Source organism: Lepus europaeus, chromosome 9, assembly GCF_033115175.1.
Source record: "Lepus europaeus isolate LE1 chromosome 9, mLepTim1.pri, whole genome shotgun sequence".
Classification (NCBI taxonomy): domain Eukaryota; kingdom Metazoa; phylum Chordata; class Mammalia; order Lagomorpha; family Leporidae; genus Lepus; species Lepus europaeus.
In genome coordinates, this window is record NC_084835.1 from 106,445,817 (window position 1) to 106,466,898 (window position 21,082).

The 21,082-nt window shown below is 53.7% G+C and overlaps 1 protein-coding gene across 15 annotated transcripts in view; it reads left to right on the forward strand.

Annotated features, from left to right (window-relative positions):
• ZNF532 (zinc finger protein 532) overlaps nucleotides 1-21,082 on the forward strand; it is a 118,399-nt gene that overhangs the window by 34,058 nt on the left and 63,259 nt on the right. For all 15 annotated transcript variants that reach the window (XM_062201746.1, XM_062201751.1, XM_062201745.1 and 12 more), the window contains one exon: nucleotides 16,944-19,306. In XM_062201746.1, coding sequence (XP_062057730.1) covers nucleotides 16,961-19,306 — 2,346 coding nt within the window. In that variant the 5' untranslated portion in view covers nucleotides 16,944-16,960. The remainder of the gene's footprint in view (nucleotides 1-16,943; nucleotides 19,307-21,082) is intronic.

Sequence of the window (21,082 nt, forward strand, 5' to 3'; positions counted from 1 at the left end):
CCATTCGCTCAGCTAGTTTCCAAAATTAAAACCAAACCAAACCTTCCTGTGAGACTGCCGAGGCGATCTGCTTTAGTACTTGGGGGAAATGGGGTGTTCACAGCTCAGGCCCAGGGCAGGGGTCCTCCTGTCCACAGGCGACAGTGTGGGCTGCCTCTGCTTGCTGTGAGGAGCCTCGAGCTGCACCTGCAAACCTCTTAGCCGGTGTGTGCTGGGGACACGGTGAGCCCCACGCAGGGTTTGCTGTGCTGTTGCTTCCATTCCAGTGTGGACCGGTTTGCATGTGGTGTGCAGAGCCATCAGAGGTAGAAAGGGGTGCTGGATTGAGCAAATGAAGACTATGAGATACCCAGAATGCACTTGGGCTGAACGAATATTCGTTGTTTATCTGGGATTCAGATGTCCTGAATTGTCCTTGGCAGCCTGGGGAGGGCCCAGCAGGCGGAAGCTGGCTCCTGATGATGGATTATGGGAGATGTCCTTTGGTGTTTCTGTGGAAGTCCTCTGCTTTTTCTCTCTCGCGGACACCTGACTCGCCCGATGCTGGGCCGGCGGGACGGAGCTTGGTGTTTTCATGCCTTTCTTGCTGTCTGCATTTCTTTCCCAGGTCGTCTGTCAGAAATACCCTGATGTCCTTGACTCTGTTTTTTCACCTGTTTTGTCTTTTATTTCAGTCATGAATATTTATAGTTTGCAGAGGCTCCTGCATAACTTCCTGTTCGTTCTTCTCTGAGAATACTGATTGTCTATACATTGTTTTCCTGCCTTTTTAAGAGAATTTTTGATGATTCTGCCTCTCCTGCTGGGGCTTTCCTGGGCACCTGAGGATGTCACTTCAGGAGGAGGCTGGGAGAAGCTGCCCTGCCTGTGAGGCCTGCCTGGGGGCTTCTCTGATTCCTGGTGGAGCCGGACTCTGCATTGGAGGGTCCCACACGGCAGCTTCTGGAGCTTTGCCCTGGGTTCTCCTGTTGCCCTGGAGACTAGTCTGTGTTCCTGCCTGAGGAACGCACGTGACTCTTGTCCTTAGCAACAGAGGAGCTGGAAGGGGGGCTCGCAGTGCTGCTGGGTCCCATCCCCACACTGGAGCCTCTCAGTCCTCAGCTCCCTGGCTTTGAGCTGGAGAATCCCTGTTCCTTGGGTACAGAGGTCAGGGGTTCCAGGGACTCATTTCCAGCAAGCCCGGGTCTCAGCACCACCCACTTCCTCCTTCTGGGCTCGGCTCGCCTTTCATGCTCCCTGTGTCTCTGGAGCTCCTAAGACTGAATGTCCGTGACCTCCACAGCGGCTGCCTCCCTGCCATGGCCCCAGTCTCTTCTTTCCCTGAACTGTACAGATGCCCTGTCTTGGCTTTGACTTTGTCCTTGTGTTCTACCCTGTGCACATCTAGCATATGCCTTTCAAGTCAGAGTTAAAGAGAGAAGGAGAGGGGCTGGCGCTGTGGCTTAGTGGGTAGGGCCGCCGCCTGCAGTGCCGGCATCCCATATGGGTCCCAGCTGTTCTACTTCTGATCCAGCTCTCTGCTATGGCCTGGGGAAGCAGTAGAAGATGGCCCAAGTGCTTGGGCCTCTGCACCCATGTGGGAGACCTGGAAGAAACTCCTGTCTCCTGGCTTTGGATTGGCCCAGATCCTGCCGTTCCTGCCAATTGGGGAGTGAACCAGTGGATGTAAGAGCTCTCTCTCTACCATTCCTCTCTCTGTGTACTCTTTCAAATAAATAAACCTTAAAAGAGGGAGAGAGGGAGAGAGGGAGAGAGAGATCATGATCATCTGCTAGTTCACTCCCCAGATGGCTGCAATGGCCAGCACTGTGCCAGGCTGAAGCCAGCAGCCAGGAACTTCATCCGGGTCTTCCACATGGTGGCAGGGGCCCAAGTACTTGGACCATCTTCCACTGCTTTCCCAGGCGCATTGGCAGGGAACTGGATCAGAAATGGAGCAGCCAGGACACTGGTGCTCACTGGGATGCTGGTGTCACAGGCATTGGCTCTGCCTGCTATGCCACAACACTGGTTGTTTAGGTTATTTGAAAGGGGAACAGAGAGGTAGACCAAGCCAGAGCTATATCTCCATCCACTGGTTTGCTCCCCGACCCCCGGCAGGAACCCAGAACTCCGTCCGAGTTTTCTCTGTGGTGGCAAGGACCCAGCTGCATGAGGCTTCATCATTTGCTGCCTGCCAGTGTGTGTTAACGGGAAGCTGCAGTGGGGATTAGAGCTGGGACTTGAACCCAGGCACTGTGGTCTCAAGTGGCCTCTTAACCTCTGTGCCAGACACTATCCCCTCAACAGCAGTTGCTGAGCTGTGATACCGTACAAGCCGCCTATTCAAAGTATACAGTTTGGTGGTTTTGAGTGTGTTCATGGAGTTGTGCAACCATCGCCACATCCTACTGCAGGCTTGTCTGTCGCTTCAGGTGGAGACCCTGTGCCCTTCAGCTGTTGTCAACTCTTGCTCCCCAGTTCTCCCAGCCCTTCAGCTCTGAGCAGCTGCTAACCTGCTGTCCTTGTGTTTGCTCATTTATGTCTTTAAAAAAATACTTTTAATGCCATCTCGGTAGGATTTCAGGTGGGAAGGGCCTTGCCGTGTATAAAATATTAAACACAGCATGCATTCTGAGGGCGCTGCAGCCTCCTCTGAGGGGCAGGCCCTGGTGCTGCTCTGGGGGGTGACGCTGCCCGGTGCCGCCGTGCCAGCCTCCTGTGAGCCTGGTGCCAGGGCTGGGTGTCCACAGGCGGGGTTATACCGGGAGTGGTGCAGTCACCGCCCATCGTGGTTAGTGCTTGGTTGGGAAGACACATATCTTGAAGTTGAGAAAGGTCACCAGGAGTCAGGGAGGAACGCTGAGATCCTTGGCTGATGAGAAACCCTTGTGGTCTCCTGAAGGCGATACCCAGGGCAGGACTGCGGAAGGGGAAAAGCCGTGGGGTCTGGAGCTGAATGCCGTGCAGTGCGGGACCAGTGCCCTCGCTGGGAATCCCCGAGGACCCACCACCTCCCCGCCCTGTCATGCCGTCCTCACTCATGGCGTCTTCCTTTCTGTTCTCAAAAACAGAAATTAATCTGGTTTTCGTTTACAGAGAGAGGAAGGAAATGGTATTTTAGCCGTGCCTGGTGCACCCCCTGTGCTGCTCGCTGTCGTTCACTTCACGTGTCGCCCCCTGCCGGTTTCCACCTTGAAGATGAGACCTTGAGGCTTTTCCTGTAGAACACCCTCTAGTCTGGGCTCTCTGTACTTGGCTGACCAGGAGCCCGCCGGAAATACGTAGAGCCCCACAGCCGAGCGGCGGTCAGGTCCCAGGCTGCAGGCTCTTGGTGTCTGCCCAGGAGTTGGGACAGGGTCTGCATGGGGGTGCAGGGACTTCTGTAGCGATAGACAGTTCAACTGGGGTGTGAGGAGAAGCTGGCCCTTCTGAGGGAGGGGATGGAGAAGCGGGGAGGAGTGTTGGGGATGAGATTTCCCCAGTGGGAGTAGAGAGCGGGATCTCAGAGAGGGCAGGGTGCCGTGAGTGAAGACCTGGAGGGGAAGTTCCTCACCCGAGAGAATAATGGCCCGGGAAGGGAGGAGTCTGGTTTTGCACAGGTGACTTCAGCGTGAGGAGCTGCAGATGCTGTGGGTGCCTGTGCGCATCCCCTGCGCTTGAGCTGGCCGGCTCATCCAGACACAGGAGTTAGCCTTGAACCTCTTGGAAGCAAAGTGGCTGCCTTGTCATGGGGCTGTTCAGTGAGTGTGTTTTAAAAATTCACAAGTCTGAAGTCTAAACCTTAGAGCATGTAGGCACTTATAAATTGCCCTTGTGAGAGTTGTAATGACATTTTCAGCTGAATTTTTTTCCCTGTGTGTCCAAAGTTAAGTAGTAATAGGTAGGCTTTTTGCTTTTATTGCTTTATCTGTTCTCTGTATGTTGTTGTCCTGTGTGTAAGCCATTACTAAATTTTGTTGACTTTGTGGCCTAGGTGGGTTTGATTTGGTACTTGATGGGAAACGATGCTGCATGTCATTGGGAAACAGTGGTTCCCACTTGAGGCCGTTAAGTTTTGGAGTGACAGACCCGGGGTCTGGGACTTTTTGGAATGTGCCTGACGGTCTTGAGCTGGCTTCTTCAGAGGGGAGGTGGAGGGAGTGAATGGAGAGCAGAGTGTGGGGGTGTGGGCAGGGAGCTGGGGGGACAGAGACTGTGTCTTGCAGCCCTTTGACTTCCAGAAATGAAGGTGGTGAGAGAGGCAGGTGGTTCATTTCTTTCCATGTTGTTTGCACGATCAGATCTTTAGGAGGAGCTGCTGTTTGCTAATAGACTGTTATTTTATGTAATAGTTTCCCAGTGATCCAGGTGTCCTGTTGCCTGCCATTGGCCCCTGCAGTCGTCTGTCATCTCTGGTGACAGACTGCAGCTGGACGTGGTTCGTGGTTTTGTGTGCAGAAAGTCTGGAGAGGGCAAACTTGTGAAAATCCAGTTCCTAATAAACCTTGGTGCCAAGCTTGCTGAGTCATCTTTTTTAAAGATTTATTTTATTTATTTTAAAGAGTTACAGAGAGAGGTAGAGCCAGAGAGAGAGAGAGAGAGAGAGACAGAGAGAGGTCGGGAGAGAGGTCTTCATCCGCTGGTTCACTCCCCAGATGGCCATAGCTGAGCTAATCTGAAGCTAGGAGCCAGGAGCTTCTTCCGGGTCTCTCACACAGGTGCGGGGGCCCAAGGACTTGGGCCTTCTTCTGCTTTCTCAAGCCATAGCAGGGAGTTGGATTGGAAGTGGAGCAGCTGGGACTCGAGCCGGCACCCATATGGGATGCCGGCACTGCAGGCCAGGGCTTTAACCCGCTGTGCCACAGCACTGGCCCCTACTAAGTCATTTTGATCAGTCCAGGGACTCACCTTGAGGCAGCTTTATTGCTAAGAGGATGAAATGGAAAAGGAGCCTCTTCCCATACAGAGCTGTTGTTTAGACACTCGAGGAAGGATGCCTTGTTTGTGTTCCTCACTCAGCAGCCTTGGAAGTCAGTGCGCTGCAGGATGTAACCTCTGCCCCTCCCAGCTCCCCTATCTGCGCTCCCACACTCCCCTGCGTGCTCAGTGTTCACCACCTCCTTCTGCGCGAGTCCATGCTCTGTGAGAGTGAGTCCGTGCTCTGTGAGAGTCTCCTGAGGTCCCCCTTCCCGCCCAGGAGCCCACCCAGGATGTTTAGTCATCCCCTTGGCTGTGACAGTTTCTCAGACTTTCCTTGTTTTTGGTGGCCTTGGCAGCTTGGAGAGTGCTTTGCCAGGGACTTTGTCCTGAAGTCTCTCCTCTGTGTAGGCTGGGATTCCGTGTTGTTGGAAGGTGGACCTCAGAGGTATTGCTGTCTCATCACATCAAGGCGACACATGTCTGAATGACGCTAACAGGTTCTCCACTGCCCTTTCCCCATCCTCCCCTCTTTGGAAGAAAGTCACAAAGAAGCAGGCGCTGTTCTGTCATGGAGTGTTTCTTTTTTTAAAAGATTTTTAAAAAAATTTATTTAAAGTCAGAATTACAGAGAAAGAGGGAGAGACAGAGAAGGAGAGAATCTTCTGTTTACTGGTTCACTGTCCATATGCCTGTAATGGGTAGGTCTGGCTAGACCCAAGCCAGGAGTCTAGAACTCCATCCAGAGCTCCCATATGGATGGCAGGGGCCCAAACACTTGGGCCATCACTGCTTCCTAGGCACATAAACAGGGAGCTGGATCAGAAGAGGTGCAACCGGGACTCAAACCTGTGCTCGTGGGCTGCTGGCGTCTCAGGTAACAGTTTAGCCTGCTGAACGGCAGTGCCTGCCCCTGGTGGAGTATTATCATCAGTGACCTGGAATTCTGTGCAAGTTCGTCTACACTTCCCTATTTATTTACTCAGTCATTGTATCAGTGTAGATCCAAGGCTATTTTATATAAGGGATCTTCTGAAAGTCCATGGAAAACGCCTATGATGGAGACATTATTAATGGATTTCAAAATTTTAAAAACGATTTGTTTATTTGAAAGGCAGAGTGATAGAGGGGGAAGAGAGATATCTTCCACCCACTGGTTAACTCTGCAAATGCTGCAGCAGCCAAGGCTGGGCCAGGTCAGAGCCAGGGGCCCTCAGCTCCATTCAGGGGTCCAAGCACTTGGCCAGCTTCTGCTTCTTACAGGACACCGATTGTGAAAGGAAGCAGCCGGTACCTGACGCAGCACTCAGTGTGGAATGCAGGGATCTCAAGTGGGGCTCGACCCACTGCACCTTATTGCCTGCTCCTGGATTTCAATTTTCTTTTGCACCAAAATGAACTTTAATTAATTAATTAATCAATTTGCCTGAGCAAGGGAGAGAGTGCACTCCTGTCTGCTGATTCACTCCCCAGATGCCTGCAGTGGCTGGGAGTAGGCCTGACCAAAACCAGGAGGCAGGAACGCAATGCAGGCCTCCCTGTGGGTGGCAGACTGAAGCCATCATCTTGGGTTTGAGGGACCTGAGCCGTCGCTTGCTGTCTGCTGTGATGGGCAGTAGCTGGAAGCTGGAATTGGGAGTGGAGCTGGGCCTGAACTCAGGTGCTGCAATGTGGTACGTGGCACACGGGCATCTTAACTGCTGTGCTAAATGTCATTCCCTCACCTTCGAGTTCCAGGAACTTTAGAAAGTTCCCTCGTACTTTGGGTTGTGGTCCATGCTGCCCTGCTTACTTGACCACTCCGACGGCGCCAGCTGTGCCTTGGCTCCTGGCACCCCCAGCAGGGTAGCCGTCCGTGCTTAGGGCTGGGCGCCTTTCAGAGCTTTCTTACTCTCTGGCTCTCAGGGCTCTCCAGGTTCCTTAGGTGCATTGCCTTCCCAGTCCTGGAATCGGCCTTTTCTAGAAGGACCGGGCTTCTGCTAGCGTCTCACGGGTCAGAGGACCCAGCTGTGGCGTCTGCCCACCCTAGTCGCCGGCAGGCTTCTGCACCGGCGCTGGGTTCGCCTTCCTGCCTCCCCTCGTTGGCTTTTTCCTACCTGATCTCTCTGTGCAGCTTGGTTTTCATCGCTGCCAGCTGTTCCGGAGCCCAGACTCAGAGGAATGGGCTCCTTGGATGAGGAATCTGCTGCTGTTTCTGCGGTGTGAATTCCAGTATTGATTCTGCCTAGGACTCCGGCTGTAGAGATGATGTTTTTAGTCTGTGATCTGTCTCTTTTATTACAGCTCCAGGACTCTGACAGATTCATGAACCTTAGGGAGACAGTGAAAACTTAGGAAAGTTAATTTTTGAGCATTTGATTTTATCAAGGCAAAACAAACAGGTGACCTACAGCTGGGAGTGAGAGATTTGCATTTGTCACTCCCAGTTAGGGTGCAGTGTAGACTGTAGAAAGTGCCCCCAGCTGGTGTAGACAGAGTTTCGAGACCATTAAATAAAGGGTGGGCAACTGGAGAGGTACTGAGTTCACATTGTTAGGATGGAATCCGTTTCCTGCGTTTGTCTCTTGTAAGGAAACCTATTTGGGAGCCACTTTCTTGCCGTTAACCATGAGTAAACTGCAAACTGGAAAGAATGTTCCTCTTTAGACTCTGTCTATAAATAGATGTGTGGGTTTTTTCTATTTTTGTCCCCACACTGCATTATTGATTTCTTTACTAAGACCCAGAACTCAGTTATGTAATTCTGGTGGCTGCCTCCTGGATTGCTTCCATGTGAGGGCCTCCAGGCTGGGGAGAAGGCTGGCTCTGACGGTCCTCTCCAGAGGAGGGAGCCCCGGCGTCTGCCGGCCCCGAGAGGCTGCGCTCCTCACACATGGGGCGCGCCGTGAACGCTGCGTCTCTGTGAATTCCTCATTCTGTCGAATCAGGGGAGCTCAGGTGAGGATGGGCCCACTGCTCCTTGAGCATCTCTCCCACCTGACGTGTTGGGTGGGTCATCTGTGCCTCAGCCTCTGGCTGAGCCCACACCCCAGCCCCTGGGCTGCGACTGGCAGGCTGAGCCGTTGGCCCCCTCCCCTGAGGGTGATGCCCCTGTTGCTTCTGTGCTTCCCCTCTCAAAGCGAGGGACTCTGCCGGGCAGGTCAGCGACGAGCCCGTCACAAACCCTTCTCCCGAGTGCGCTCCTGACTGCTTTCCACATCCACTTCCTGTCTGTGGCTGCTGGATGAAAAGGGGCGGAGCACTGGTAGGTCAGTCACTGCTTGAATTTCATGCTTACTCTTTTGTATTTGATTAGGACAAGCTTCCCTCTATATACCCAATATCAGTAGTTCCTCTCCATGTCTCTGGGGTTGGCTATATGCTGTTATTATTATTTTTTAAATTTTCTTTTGGACAGGGAGAGTTAGAGACAGAAAGAAAGGTCTTCCTTTTTCTGTTGGTTCACCCCCCAAATGGCTGCTATGGCCGGTGCGCTGCACCGACCCAAAGCCAGAAGCCAGGGGCTTCTCCTGGTCTCCCATGCAGGTGCAGGGCCCAAGCACTTGGGCCATCCTCCACTGCCTTCCCAGGCCACAGCAGAGAGCTGGACTGGAAGAAGGGCAACCGGGACAGAACCGGCACCCCAACCGGGACTAGAACCTGGAGTGCTGGCGCCACAGGTGAAGGATTAGCCTAGTGAGCTGCGGCGCCAGCCTATTCCATTATTCTTATTTTTTGGATGGAAAATTTTTGGACCCAGAAACCGGGGGAGCAGAGGGAGCATGAGCGCTGGCTTGTGTCTTGTGGCTGGGGCCGCCGGGCCCTGTGCCTTCTCGCTGGGACTCTGAGTTTTCAGCCTCTTCACCAGGGCTCGCTCAGCCATGCCGATTGAAGGGCTCTGCACGGGTAGGCTTCGTGCTCTTGTGTGCTCACAAGGGAGAAGAGCACACCCAGCTAAGTTGTTTCGTAGAGCTACAAAAAGACGTGACTAGGAAGTGCATCACATTTGTCCATTCAGCAAGCTGCCTTGACAACCAGGAAGCAAACCACAGGAGACAAAGGTTAGACTTTCTAATAGGAAAGGAAGGCATCTTTCTGTTGTCTTTGACGTTAGCTAATTAATGTCTATAAAACTGAGGGGCAAGGTGCACTAAAAATAACTCTGATGCCTAACTTCCAGCAACAGAATGCAAGCTTTTGGGAAATCGTTTTTGCATTTGTATTTGTGGGTCAGAATGGCCTACGGCCAGAGCTGGGTCTCTTTTTGGGGAGATGTATCGTGTGCCTTCGCGTGGTAGGGGTTCTTGCCTGAAAAAGCCGTGTCGGTTCAGTTCAGGAAAACCCTGCACTTGTTGCATGCATCTCAGCCTTTAAAAGCTGGTCACATTTCATAGAACGAGTGCCCTCGTGTCGTAGTTGGTGGGGTGCTGCCTGTGGCGTCTCAGCATCTTCCTGGTGAAGGTGAACGACGTTGACCTACATGAGTGGGCCTGGAGGAAGAACAGGTGGACCAGGCTGTATGTAAGTGATGGCCGAGGGGAGTGCCACGTGGGCGGTGGAACTGGGGTTGCAGGTGGGAAGGTCTGAGCCCTGTGAGTTCGGAGGTTGCCTTTGAGGAGGAGCCAGTGAGTCAGGAAAAGCCCCGCTGGGACAAATCCTGCAGTGTCTATGGGGACCTGACAGAGGAAAGGATGACAGGAGACTGAGACTGCAGCACGGCCACAGGCAGCACGGCCGGACGGCGGCAGTGGACTGCCGAGGGTGTGGTTTCCAGCCAGGGGACACTATTTCATTAGGGAGCCGTACGCTCTCAGTGACAGCGTGCACCCTGACTTGCCTGTTTGTCTGTGAGGCAGGGGTGCTCAGAACCCTTAGGGACCCCTCAGGTCCCCAGGGCATAGAAATAAAATGCACAGTGACAATTCCATCACCAGATCTGCTGCTTTGTATTGTATCACACAGCCTAGGTTTTCCTTTTCAACTTGACATTTTGAAATAGCTTTTGCTTCCAGGAAGGTTACGGTCACGGTGGAGTTTCCGTGTGCTGCTTACGTAACTTTCGTTAAGGTTGGTGCCTTGCATAATTACACCTCACTTGTCAGAAGTGAACAGTTATCATAGGTACAGCACAGCACCAGGCTCTTGTTACGCTTGGTTTTTCGTTTTGGGCCTCACCAGTTGTTTCCTTTTTTTTTTTTTTTAAATATACCGTGAGATCCTAGTGTTTTGACGGATGCACAGAAGCATGCTCCATATGGAAGATTTCCATCGTCCGCAGGTTCTGTCCCATAGCCTGAATCCCAATAGTGGCTGCAACTGCCAAGGGGCTGGGGAGGTCCCGGGAGGTGCAGTGTTTGTCCCAGCGTTAGGGGACTTGAGCAGTGGAAGCAGTGACAGGGGACAGAGCACCAAGAGTCCCAGGGCTAAGGCTGGGAGCCACCTCTGTCCAGGCAGGCAGCCGTGAAGAGGGGGACTAGGCCCACTGTGGAAAGCCCCAGGGCAGGGCCACCTGTGGGGAGTGGAGGAAGGAGCTGCCTGGGGATGAGGGTCTTCGAGTGAACTGCAGGGAAGAAGCTGGGGTGGAGTTGGAAAGGGGGAAAGATGAGCAAGAGCCTGGCTCCCTGTGGAAGGATGGGAGTCAGTACTAGGGGGAAAAAGGACTGACTGCCCTGCGGGTGACATCTGGACCCAGGGTGACCCGGGCCATCGGTGGGCCTTGCTGCCCCCTGCCTCTCTCTGGAGCGCCTGTTGGCAGCTGGAAAAACAAAGGAGCGCCTTCTTGCTGAGCTTTCTTGGACCCAACAGGGCGTGTGGCAGGAACAGTAGGCCAGGCATCGCAGGGTGAGCTTTTGAGAAGGCTGAGGCTTGTAGCGATGCTGACCCCTTATCTGCTGCCGAGGGGCGGTGTGGAGTAAGCGCAGGGAGGGGCCGCGGCCGGTCTCATAAATGTTTCCCAGGGCTGTGCTCGGAGAAGCGGTGCGGTATCTGCAGAAGCAGCCGAGCGTTCCCATCTGTGACAGTGCCAGTCAGGAAGTGTGGTCTGAGGGAGAAGACACGCCGTCTTGGGCAAGGTGTTTGTCTACAGATCGCTGATGCATCCGGCGCCTGAAACCTGGGAAAGTCTGGTCTGGGGACGGGCTGCTGTATTTGCTGATTCCTGAATCCCGTAGAACCCACGAGACACGGGTTCTGTCTTCATTCCTGCACACGACTGCATGGCATAGGCTGTTCAGACAGCAGAGGTGTTGTTGGGCCTCACCAGTGCTGAGAGGTGAGAGGTGGGGGCGGGCTGGCACTTGGGTCCCTGTGCCTCAGGGGTCTTCCTGTGCTGGAAACCAACCAGGAGACCTCGTGTGGCGAAGCCGCATCCACATGAGTGTGGTGCTCTGTCTGTAATGATGGTGACTCCAGTGCTTGGGCCCCTGCCACCCACATGGGAGATCCAGATGGAGTTCTGGGCCCCTGGCATTGGTTTAAGCCAGCCCTGGCTGTTGCGGGCATTTGGGGAGAGACCCAGTGGATGGCCATGACTGTGCACTGGCTTGTTCTCTCTCTCTCTTCCTTCCCCTCCCCTGCCTTTCAAGTTGATGAAAATTGAAACATCTTAAAAAATTGTCATTGGAGGGGCCTGCGCTGTGATGCAGTGGGTTAAGCTGCCACTTTTGAGGCCAGCGTCCCATACAAGTGCCGGTTTGAGTCCTGGCTTCCAGTCTGACTCCCTGCTAATGCACCTGGGAAGGCAGGGCATGACTGCCTAAGTACTTGGGCCCTTGCCGTCCACTTGGGAGACCTGGATGGAGTTTCATGCTCTTGGCTTGGGCATGGCCAGCCCCTGGAGTAAACAAACAGATGGGAGATCTCGGTCTGTACCTGCCTTTCAAATAAACAACCATTTAAGAAAGCTCAGTGGATAAAAGGTACCATTAGAGCTTCCATGGCCAGATACTGCTAGACAATAATGACAGGAAGTCCTAAAAGAGACCCACAGACCTGGTGATGTTGCCGTTGTTTAGAGGAGGTTTCTAAAAGAATGTCAACACGGTCAAATTATTGATTTGTTTTTCTTTAAATAGGACTGTTAGGCTTTAGAGTTTGGTTATTTTCATTAAGCAAAGTGTTACTTGGTCCATTTGAGTGGGGAACCTGATGTGTTTTCATTAGTTAGATTAACTTCTGCATGTTCATTTTGGAGGCAAAACCTTGATTGGAGTTAAGCACATGTCTTACTGTTTGGGGAGCATTTGAAGTTCGATCCAGTGGTCAGAATGTGCCTTTGCACTGACATTCCGTAGTTGGAAATTTGGAAAGCAAGAGTTTTGTATTGCGAAGTGTAAGAAGCATGATTAGGGTGAATAGGTTTTTCTTTGACCTGATAAATTTTGACTTCTGTCAACAAAGCTGGAATAGCTTTCTGTAATTTTAAGAGGCTTTGCTAGGAAATGCAGTGTTTTGTCTGTTTCATGGGAGAGAATAAAGCAATCATATGACAGATTTGAGTTCTTTGAATTTCCTCTGCTGTAAATAGCTTTGCGTTTTTTCTTCAGCTACTTTCATTGTCTTTGAGTGGAAGGACATTTGTGTGTTAGGCACAAGCACTAATAGTGAATTTTAAATCGTTTTTATAGGATTTAGTTTTAGATGAAAAGACTGGTATTTCCTTTGGAGAAACACAAGTTTTTCGGGTATAAGTGACATGAACGACGGTGTTGTGGTAAAACACTGGGATTTGTTCTGCATCGCCTGGGAAAGGGCATCCCGCTCGCGTCTCCTGTGGGTCTGGGTTTGAGTCCTGGCTCTGTTCCCAGTTCTGGCTTCCTGCTAAAGCAGACCTGGTGGTGTCTCAAGCAGCTGGATCCCTGCCATCCGTGTGGGAGACCTGGATTGAGTTCTCAGCTCCCAGCTGCAGCTGTGGCCTGGTTCAGCCCTCCATGTTGCAGGCTGGGTGACCCAGCGGATGGGTGCCGGCTGGCTGTCCACCTCTCTCTTTCTCAAATGAATAATAAAAAAGTAAATAAATAAAAAGAGGACTGAGTTTTATTTTTATGACTTTTAATTTTTTTGTTTTTAAACATTTATTTATTTGAAAGGCAGAGTTACACAGAGAGAGGAGGAGAGGCAGAGAGAGAGAGAGTTCTTCTATCTGCTGGTTTACCCCACAATTGGCCGTAATGGCCAGAGCTGCGCTGATCCAAGGCCAGGAGCCAGGAGCTTCCTCTGGGCCTCTCACGCAGGTGCAGGGGCCCAAGGACTTGGGCCATCTTCTACTGCTTTCCCAGGCCATAGCAGAGAGCTGGATGGGAAGTGGAGCAGCCAAGACTCGAACTGGCGCCCAAATGGGATGCCGGCACTGCAGGCTGCTTTACATGCTATGCCACAGCACCACAGCACCAGCTTGGATGTTTTTATGCAAAAGGCTCTATTTTTTGGCTTGTAGCACTTAGGAATTGGGCTGAAAAACGGAGAAAACTTTGACGTAATCTTGCTCTATTCAACACAACCGAGAAATGGAGTGAGAGTTAAACATTTTGTTCCCCTCTAAGTGGAACGTTTGCTTTTGCCTTCCAGAATGTGGGGAAGGAAAGAGTAATAGGACAGTGTGATGGTGGGTATGAAAACCATGTCTAGAAGACGAAGAAGAAGTGTGAAGGCACAGAGAGCGGCGGTTGTTAATTACGTATCTGGGAGAGTCCACCTGCCTCAGCCATCTCGGGTTGCACTGTCCTCAGCACTCAGGCTTTTTAGGGTGGTCCCTGTGCATCTCCAGCTTTTAGTCGGGCTTCCTGCAGGCAAACCAAGATGCTAACGCCATCCTCCCCTCCCCCCCCGGCTGCCCTTCTGCCCCGGGGAGGAGAGCTCGGCTGGCAGGTGGCAGAGGGCCATGGCCGCAGAAGGTGGCAGGTTACTGTGGAGAGAGCGTTGCTCCTGCCCGGTGAAGGGCTCGTTGCAGGCTGCGTGCGCACTTCCGGCCTTCATTCTGCTCCTGCAGGGGGCAGAAGGAGCCAAAGCTGACGCTGCCCAGCGATTCAGCATCGCTGCTGTGTGCATGTCCACCGATCAGGTGGGGCCTTAGGTGTCACGGGAGCACAGGGTGGCCGGAGTCGTGTGTTCTCCCAGGTAGTCACAGCAGGACCTGCCGGCTGCACTGCCAGGTGCTCGGCCGTGGCTGTGTGTCCTGTAGCCACCACCTGCCCAGTGTCTGCATTACCTCCTGTCCTTTTGTTTCTGCACTCACTCCCCTCTGGGACGAACAGAGTAGCCCTGTGCTGTGTCTTCTCACCAGGCTCGTAAAGAGAGGGGGCCATCAATCCCTGTAGCTGTAAAAGGGCGAGGGGTTTAGTCCGAGCAGCTGCCTCCAGGTCTCAGCTTTGGACAGGTGGAGGCCCTGAAAACCTTTCAGGCCTTTCTAGCCCTGGTGAGGGGGTGGGGCCGGGGGTGCTCAGGAGTCCGTCCCGGGCTTTGGAGCACAGACTTTGGCCAGAGGGTCGGTAGAGAGAGAGAGCAAGGGAGGTGTTGCTGCCGGCAGTGTCACTCAGTATTCTGTTCACAACAGCAGTGGGAAGCCTCTTAATAGGATGGTGGCAAGCAAGGATAGTTCCTGAGTGGTGGAGTCTTAGACGGATCCAGAGTCTGACAGGTGCACTTCTCACTGCCGTATTCTATAGTTTGTTTTCTTAAGGTTTCAGAACTGTTTTATGGAGGCTGGTAGGTTTCACAGTGGGTTAGGCTGCTGCTTGAAGCACAGTGTTTCTATCAGAGTGCTGGCTTGACTTCTGGATTCTCTGCTTCCCATACAACTTCCTGCACGTGTCTGAGAAGGCATCCGATGGTGGCCCAAGTACTTAGGCCCCCGACGCCAACGTGGGAGACCTGGATGGAGTTGTTAGCTTCTAGCTTCGGCCTGGCCCAGCTCTGGCTGTTGTCACCATGTGGGGAGTGAACCAGCAGGTGGAAGATCTCTCTGTCTCTCTCTCCTTCTGTCTTCCTCCTCTCTCTGTCACTCTGCCTTTCAAATAAATAAGTCTTTTTTTTTTTTTAATCTTATTTATTTTCATTTTATTTGAAAGGCAGAGACAGGTAGAGAGGAGAGATGGAGAGATAGCTTCCTTCTGCTGGTTCATTCCCCAATTGCGTACAACAGCGAGGGCTGGGCCAGGCTGCAGCCAGGAGCCTGGAACCCAGTCAGGATCTCCCACCTGGGCGGATGGGTAGACGTCCTGGAGCCAGCATCTGCTGCCTCCCGGGGTGCACACTCGCAGGAAACTGGATTGGAAGCTGAGTGGTCAGGACTCAGCCAGGCACTCTAATATGGGATGTGGGCGGCCCAGGTAGCAACACACTGGTCCCACTGCCTGCAGTTTCAATGTTCAGTTTTATTTTAAGAAGAAAGTTATAATCCAGGTTTTCCCACTGGGTCTGACTTTGGCTTTCACACCGGTGTCATGTTAGAAGCGTCATATGTTTCGTTTCTCGTGTGCCCTCCGTCTTGGTGGAGGGTTGACACTGGGGGTGGTTACCGCCGGTGTGGCCCCACCGGCACCCACCGCAGTCGGTGGCCGTGGTGTTCTCCCAGCTCAGCGGGCCGTTGCCTTCCTCAGCTCTGTATTAACCGAGCCGCGCGCGTGTGGGCGGAAGGTGGTTTGTTCGTCAGCTCCCATGTGCCCTCAGTGTTTGCTTCCTCTTCGGCGCAGACTCTCCCAGCACAAGTCTTGGGCGTGCTCAGCACTGTCCCCAGAGTGTGCTGCAGGGTGAGGGTCCCGGCTGCTCCTGAGGGGTGTGCACAGCTGTGAGCACTCGGGTCTGAATCTGCCTTCCCCTAGTGTACTTGCTGTTACTAGGAAGGCGTGGCCTTACAGAGACTGCACAGGGAAAGTCATTAAGGCTTCAGTAGGATGTGGAAGGCAACTTTGCAGGGACCACAAAGGCCGATCCAGAGGCGGAGCAAGAGTAGACCTCGAAGAGCAGAGGGGCCCGGCGTGTTAGCTGCCCATCAGCCAGGCTGATTCCTCCGCTGACAGTCGTCTCACGTCGGCTCTGTGTCCTGCCGACCGAACATTGCTTCCTTGATTCCTCGTTCTCTTCCCGCTCTTCTCCCCGCCTCTCCCTCCCTCTCCTGTTGTTCCCCTTCCCTCTCTCCTCCTCTCTTCCTTCCCCGTCTTCCCTTCTCTTCCCGGCCACTGGCTCCACTGCAGAGAGCTTCCTTCTCTCCCCGAGCCATCAGAGCTGGAGAGGATCTGGCCTGTGGCCCCCGACTTGTGGCTTGGTAATGACCTGGCACCACTGGTGCAAAGGTGTATGACACAGGGACTGTCATTGGGCAGCTTCGAGGCCAGTAGGTAAGAAGAGACAAGATCACACGCCCTGGGCCAGGTGCTGAGAGGGGGCGCTCTGTGGGTCAGGGAGGGGAGTGCTGCCAGGGGCAGCCTTCATCTTCACTGCTGGCTGCGCCTTTCCGCTCCCGAGGAGGCTGCACACTCTCACCCGGGAGTGCTTCTTTAGCAGCAAAATGGGCAAAACGAGGAGTCGGTAAAAGTGAGGGCGCTCCTTGTCGTGGTCCCAGGTAGAGCTGACATCAGCAGTGGATGTGGCCAGCAGCAGTGTGGCAGGTTTGGATGCCGTTGGGTGGATGAAGACTGAAATTTGTAATTGGTCTTTTGATTGCAATTTGTTTTTTCTAATGTGGTACCCCAAGTCCGACGTGCCTGTAGTAGTGATACTTTTGCCAATGTGGTTGAATGCCATCAAGACCGAAGGCTGGTGCAGGCTGGTGTGAGAGCAGCGAATGCGGTGAGGAGCGGCAGCTTCTGGTTATGGTACAGCACCTGCTTTTCCTGCTCGCTGTGGCAGTCTGGATCAGCTTCCTTTGGTTAGAGTAGGCGCCGTGCTGGTGACCCTGGGCCGCCTTCTGGAGGGGTCCCTGGAAGCTATGGTTGCACCTGCTTGTATGGACTGACTCACCTGTCACCTGTAGTAATGCAGGTGCACTTGCTCTTTCCTGGCGGTCGGCACTGTGTTAGTGTAGCTTGCACCGGGAAACTGCTCTCATGGTTGCCCACTGCTGATGGAGCTCTTTTCCGTTCGTTTAACAGAGCACCTGATCAAATTCATGACCATGGGGGATATGAAGACCCCGGACTTCGATGACCTCCTGGCAGCGTTTGACATCCCAGATATGGTCGACCCCAAAGCAGCGATCGAGTCTGGCCACGACGACCACGACAGCCACATGAAGCAGAACGCGCATGGCGACGATGACTCCCACACGCCATCGTCCTCCGACGTGGGGGTCAGCGTGATCGTCAAGAACGTGCGCAACATCGACTCCACCGAGGGCGCCGAGAAGGACGGCCACAACCCCACGGGCAACGGGCTGCAGAACGGGTTCCTCACGGCGTCTTCTCTCGAGAGCTACAGCAAGGACGGAGCGAAGTCTGTGAAAGGGGACGTGCCGACCTCAGAGGGGGCTCTCAAAGACTCGGCGTTCAGCCAGTTCAGCCCCATCTCCAGCGCCGAGGAGTTCGATGAGGACGAGAAGATCGAGGTGGACGACCCCCCTGACAAGGAGGACGTGCGCCCGGGCTTCAGGGCCGCCCTCTTGGCGGGCGCAGCTCCCCAGCAGGACTACGACAAGCTAAAGGCCCTCGGGGCGGAAAACGCAAGCAAAACTGGAATCGCATCGTCAGGCAGCACAGAGAAGAGCAAAGCTGTGAAGCGAGAGACGGAGGCCAACTCCATCAACTTGAGTGTTTATGAACCTTTCAAGGTCAGGAAAGCAGAGGAGAAGCTGAAGGACGGCTCGGACAAGGTGCTGGAAAACAGGGTCTTGGACGGCAAGCTGGGCTCCGAGAAGAGCGACCCTGGCCTGGCGGGCGTGGCGCCGTCCAAGACCAAGTCGTCCTCCAAGCTGTCCTCCTGCATCGCTGCCATCGCCGCCCTGAGCGCCAAAAAGGCGGCGTCGGACTCCAGCAAAGAAGCCGTGACCAATTCCAGGGAGTCCTCTCCGCTACCCAAGGAGGCGAACGACAGCCCCCGAGCTGCTGACAAGTCTCCTGAAGCCCAGAGCCTCCTCGACGGCACGAAGAAGGCGAGCCTCAAGCCACCGGACAGCCCCAGGAGCGTCTCGAGCGAGAACAGCAGCAAAGGGTCCCCGTCCTCCCCCGCGGGCTCCACGCCGGCCATCCCCAAGGTCCGCATCAAGACCATTAAGACGTCCTCCGGGGAGATAAAGAGAACGGTGACGAGGGTGTTGCCGGAAGTGGATCTCGACTCTGGGAAGAAGCCCTCTGAGCAGACGGCGTCCGTGATGGCCTCTGTGACATCCTTGCTGTCGTCTCCGGCGTCAGCCGCCGTCCTTTCCTCCCCGCCCAGGGCGCCTCTGCAGTCAGCAGTGGTTGCCAATGCGGTTTCCTCCGCAGAGCTGACCCCCAAGCAGGTTACCATCAAGCCCGTGGCCACCGCTTTCCTCCCCGTGTCCGCTGTGAAGACAGCGGGGTCCCAGGTCATTAATCTGAAGCTCGCTAACAACACGACGGTGAAAGCCACGGTCATATCTGCGGCCTCTGTCCAGAGCGCCAGCAGCGCCATCATCAAAGCTGCCAACGCCATCCAGCAGCAAACTGTCGTGGTGCCAGCGTCTAGCCTGGCCAATGCCAAACTCGTGCCAAAGACTGTGCACCTTGCCAACCTTAACCTTCTGCCTCAGGGTGCCCAGGCCACCTCGGAACTCCGCCAAGTGCTAACCAAACCTCAGCAGCAAATAAAGCAGGCAATAATCAACGCGGCAGCCTCGCAGCCACCCAAGAAGGTGTCTCGAGTCCAGGTGGTGTCGTCCTTGCAGAGTTCAGTGGTGGAAGCTTTCAACAAGGTGCTGAGCAGTGTCAATCCAGTCCCAGTTTACATCCCAAACCTCAGTCCTCCCGCCAATGCAGGGATCACGTTACCGACGCGGGGCTACAAGTGCTTGGAGTGCGGCGACTCCTTCGCGCTGGAGAAGAGCCTGACCCAGCACTACGACAGGCGTAGTGTGCGCATCGAAGTGACGTGCAACCACTGTACAAAGAACCTCGTTTTTTACAACAAATGCAGCCTCCTGTCCCACGCGCGCGGGCACAAGGAGAAGGGCGTGGTCATGCAGTGCTCCCACCTGATTCTAAAGCCAGTCCCAGCAGATCAGATGATCGCTTCTCCGACAAGCAATACTTCGGCCTCCTCTGCCACTGTCCAGAGCTCCGCGGGAGCCGGCACGCACACTGTAACAAAAATCCAGTCTGGCATCACGGGGACAGTCATATCTGCTCCTTCAAGCACACCCATCACCCCAGCCATGCCCCTGGATGAAGACCCCTCCAAACTCTGTAGACACAGTCTGAAATGTTTGGAGTGTAATGAAGTCTTCCAGGACGAGACGTCGCTGGCCACGCATTTCCAGCAGGCTGCAGATACGAGTGGACAAGTAGAGTATCATTTACATTGGGGTGTTTCCGCGATGAGTCTGTAGACACAAGTGCTCGATAAGAAGCTGTGGATTTTAAAGGGATGGAGCTGAGTTTAGGGAGTGTGTGTGTGTGTGTGTGTGTGTTCGCTCGCGCACAAGCATGGGCATGTGAGAGAAGGGAATGCTTTCACAGGATAGGAACAGCGTCAAAATAGCTTTTTGGGGAAGGTGATTCTTTTAGCCAGATGTAGACTCTGTACTGGCTGAGTCCTGGCATTTCTGATCTAAGTACTTGTGTCCGAGACTGAGCTGTTTACAGTGTCGTGCTGTTGTATAAAGTGTCAGCTCAGGCTGTGTCGCCATTGTTAGTGACAGTTTGGAGATTTTCAGAGCTCACTGTCTGATGATGCTGTGTCGTCTGTATTCAGATGCAGATCATTGTCCCTCCCCCTTACAGTGAGTTTGCTTACTGAAGATGGTGGCCAAAAGTCTACTCAGCTGTAGCCTGATTTACAGCAAATTCACGCTGCAAATGGCAGCCCCGTCTCCATTTTGGGCGACTGTGTGTGTGTGTGTGTGTGTGTTTGCAGCTTTGTTTTTTTGGGAGCTGCAGGTTGATGCTGGTGAAAAGCGTTGTGCAGTAAGCACCTGCCTTTGCCTCTGTCATTTACCTCTGTCTGGGAGGCAGCTGTAGCTAACGATGGATGCGTTTAATGAGCGGATGGTAACTGCTGTTGGGAAGTACCTGGCTGTGTTGAGTGAAATAAATTCTAGCTACAGAGATCAAAGTGGTCATTTTTCCAAACCAGAAAACCTGTGCAGTCCAAAGAGGGTGCTGGTTTGAGTGAGTGAACCCTGGCTGTCAGACTTCTCCCTGCAAATCCCACCGTCAAGGGCTCTGCTTCTCCCAGCGTTCTGTGCACTTGAGCTGAGGGTGGTTCGCAGGCCTGCTACTTCTTGGTGATGAGTTCCTCAGGCACGATGACTCACTTCAGTTCTTTATGGGGTTTTGAGTTTGGGGAGAAACAAAGAGTACCTCAGTGCTGGTCTTCTCTGGGGTTTGAATTTAGAGCAGATGGAAGCAGTAGAGTTTGGATCACGTCCTCGCGGGTTTGAGGGTTTCCTGTGTTTCCATGGCACTTGAGAGTGAGGCGCTCAGGGACCAGGAGAGCAGCTGCACGGTTCAACCAGGCAGCGCCTGCTGCTGCTCCTGCTGCTGTCCTGCAGGCGGTGCTCGGACGGCCTCCTGTCTTGGCGCCGCTACAGCCAAAGGATGCAGTTAAAAAACCCAAAAGCCCGGAGCCATTTCTTCAGTTTGGTTTGTCCCATGACTTGCTTCAGTGTCTACTGGTAGACAGGGGTGGCGGACTGCCGGCCTGTGTGTTCTTAGTCTGGCATTCTGAGCCCCGCTCAGCCGGGTCTGTTTCTTTGGGGTGCCTCCCTGCTCCAGGAACGAGCAAGGGCATGGACAGAGAGGTGGGAACGACCCTTCCCTCCATCCCTCCCATTTGGGTCTCTCTTAACTGTTTGGGCTTGGTGGCCACATGACGGTCAAGCAGGGATAAAGCTCTTTCCCTGGGGGTGGGAGACTGACATCTCCACTTGTGGGGGGGTCACTTTTATATTTTGCTGGGACCAGTAAAATGTGCAGGTTCCTGTTTCACCCAGAACCCTAAGGGGTGAGTCATAGCAGAATATGCATTCACTCCAAGGCCAGATGAGCACAAAGCAAAACGTGTATCACCCCCCCCCCCTTACCTCCCCACACTTTCTGCTTCCTGTCTCCAGTTATGC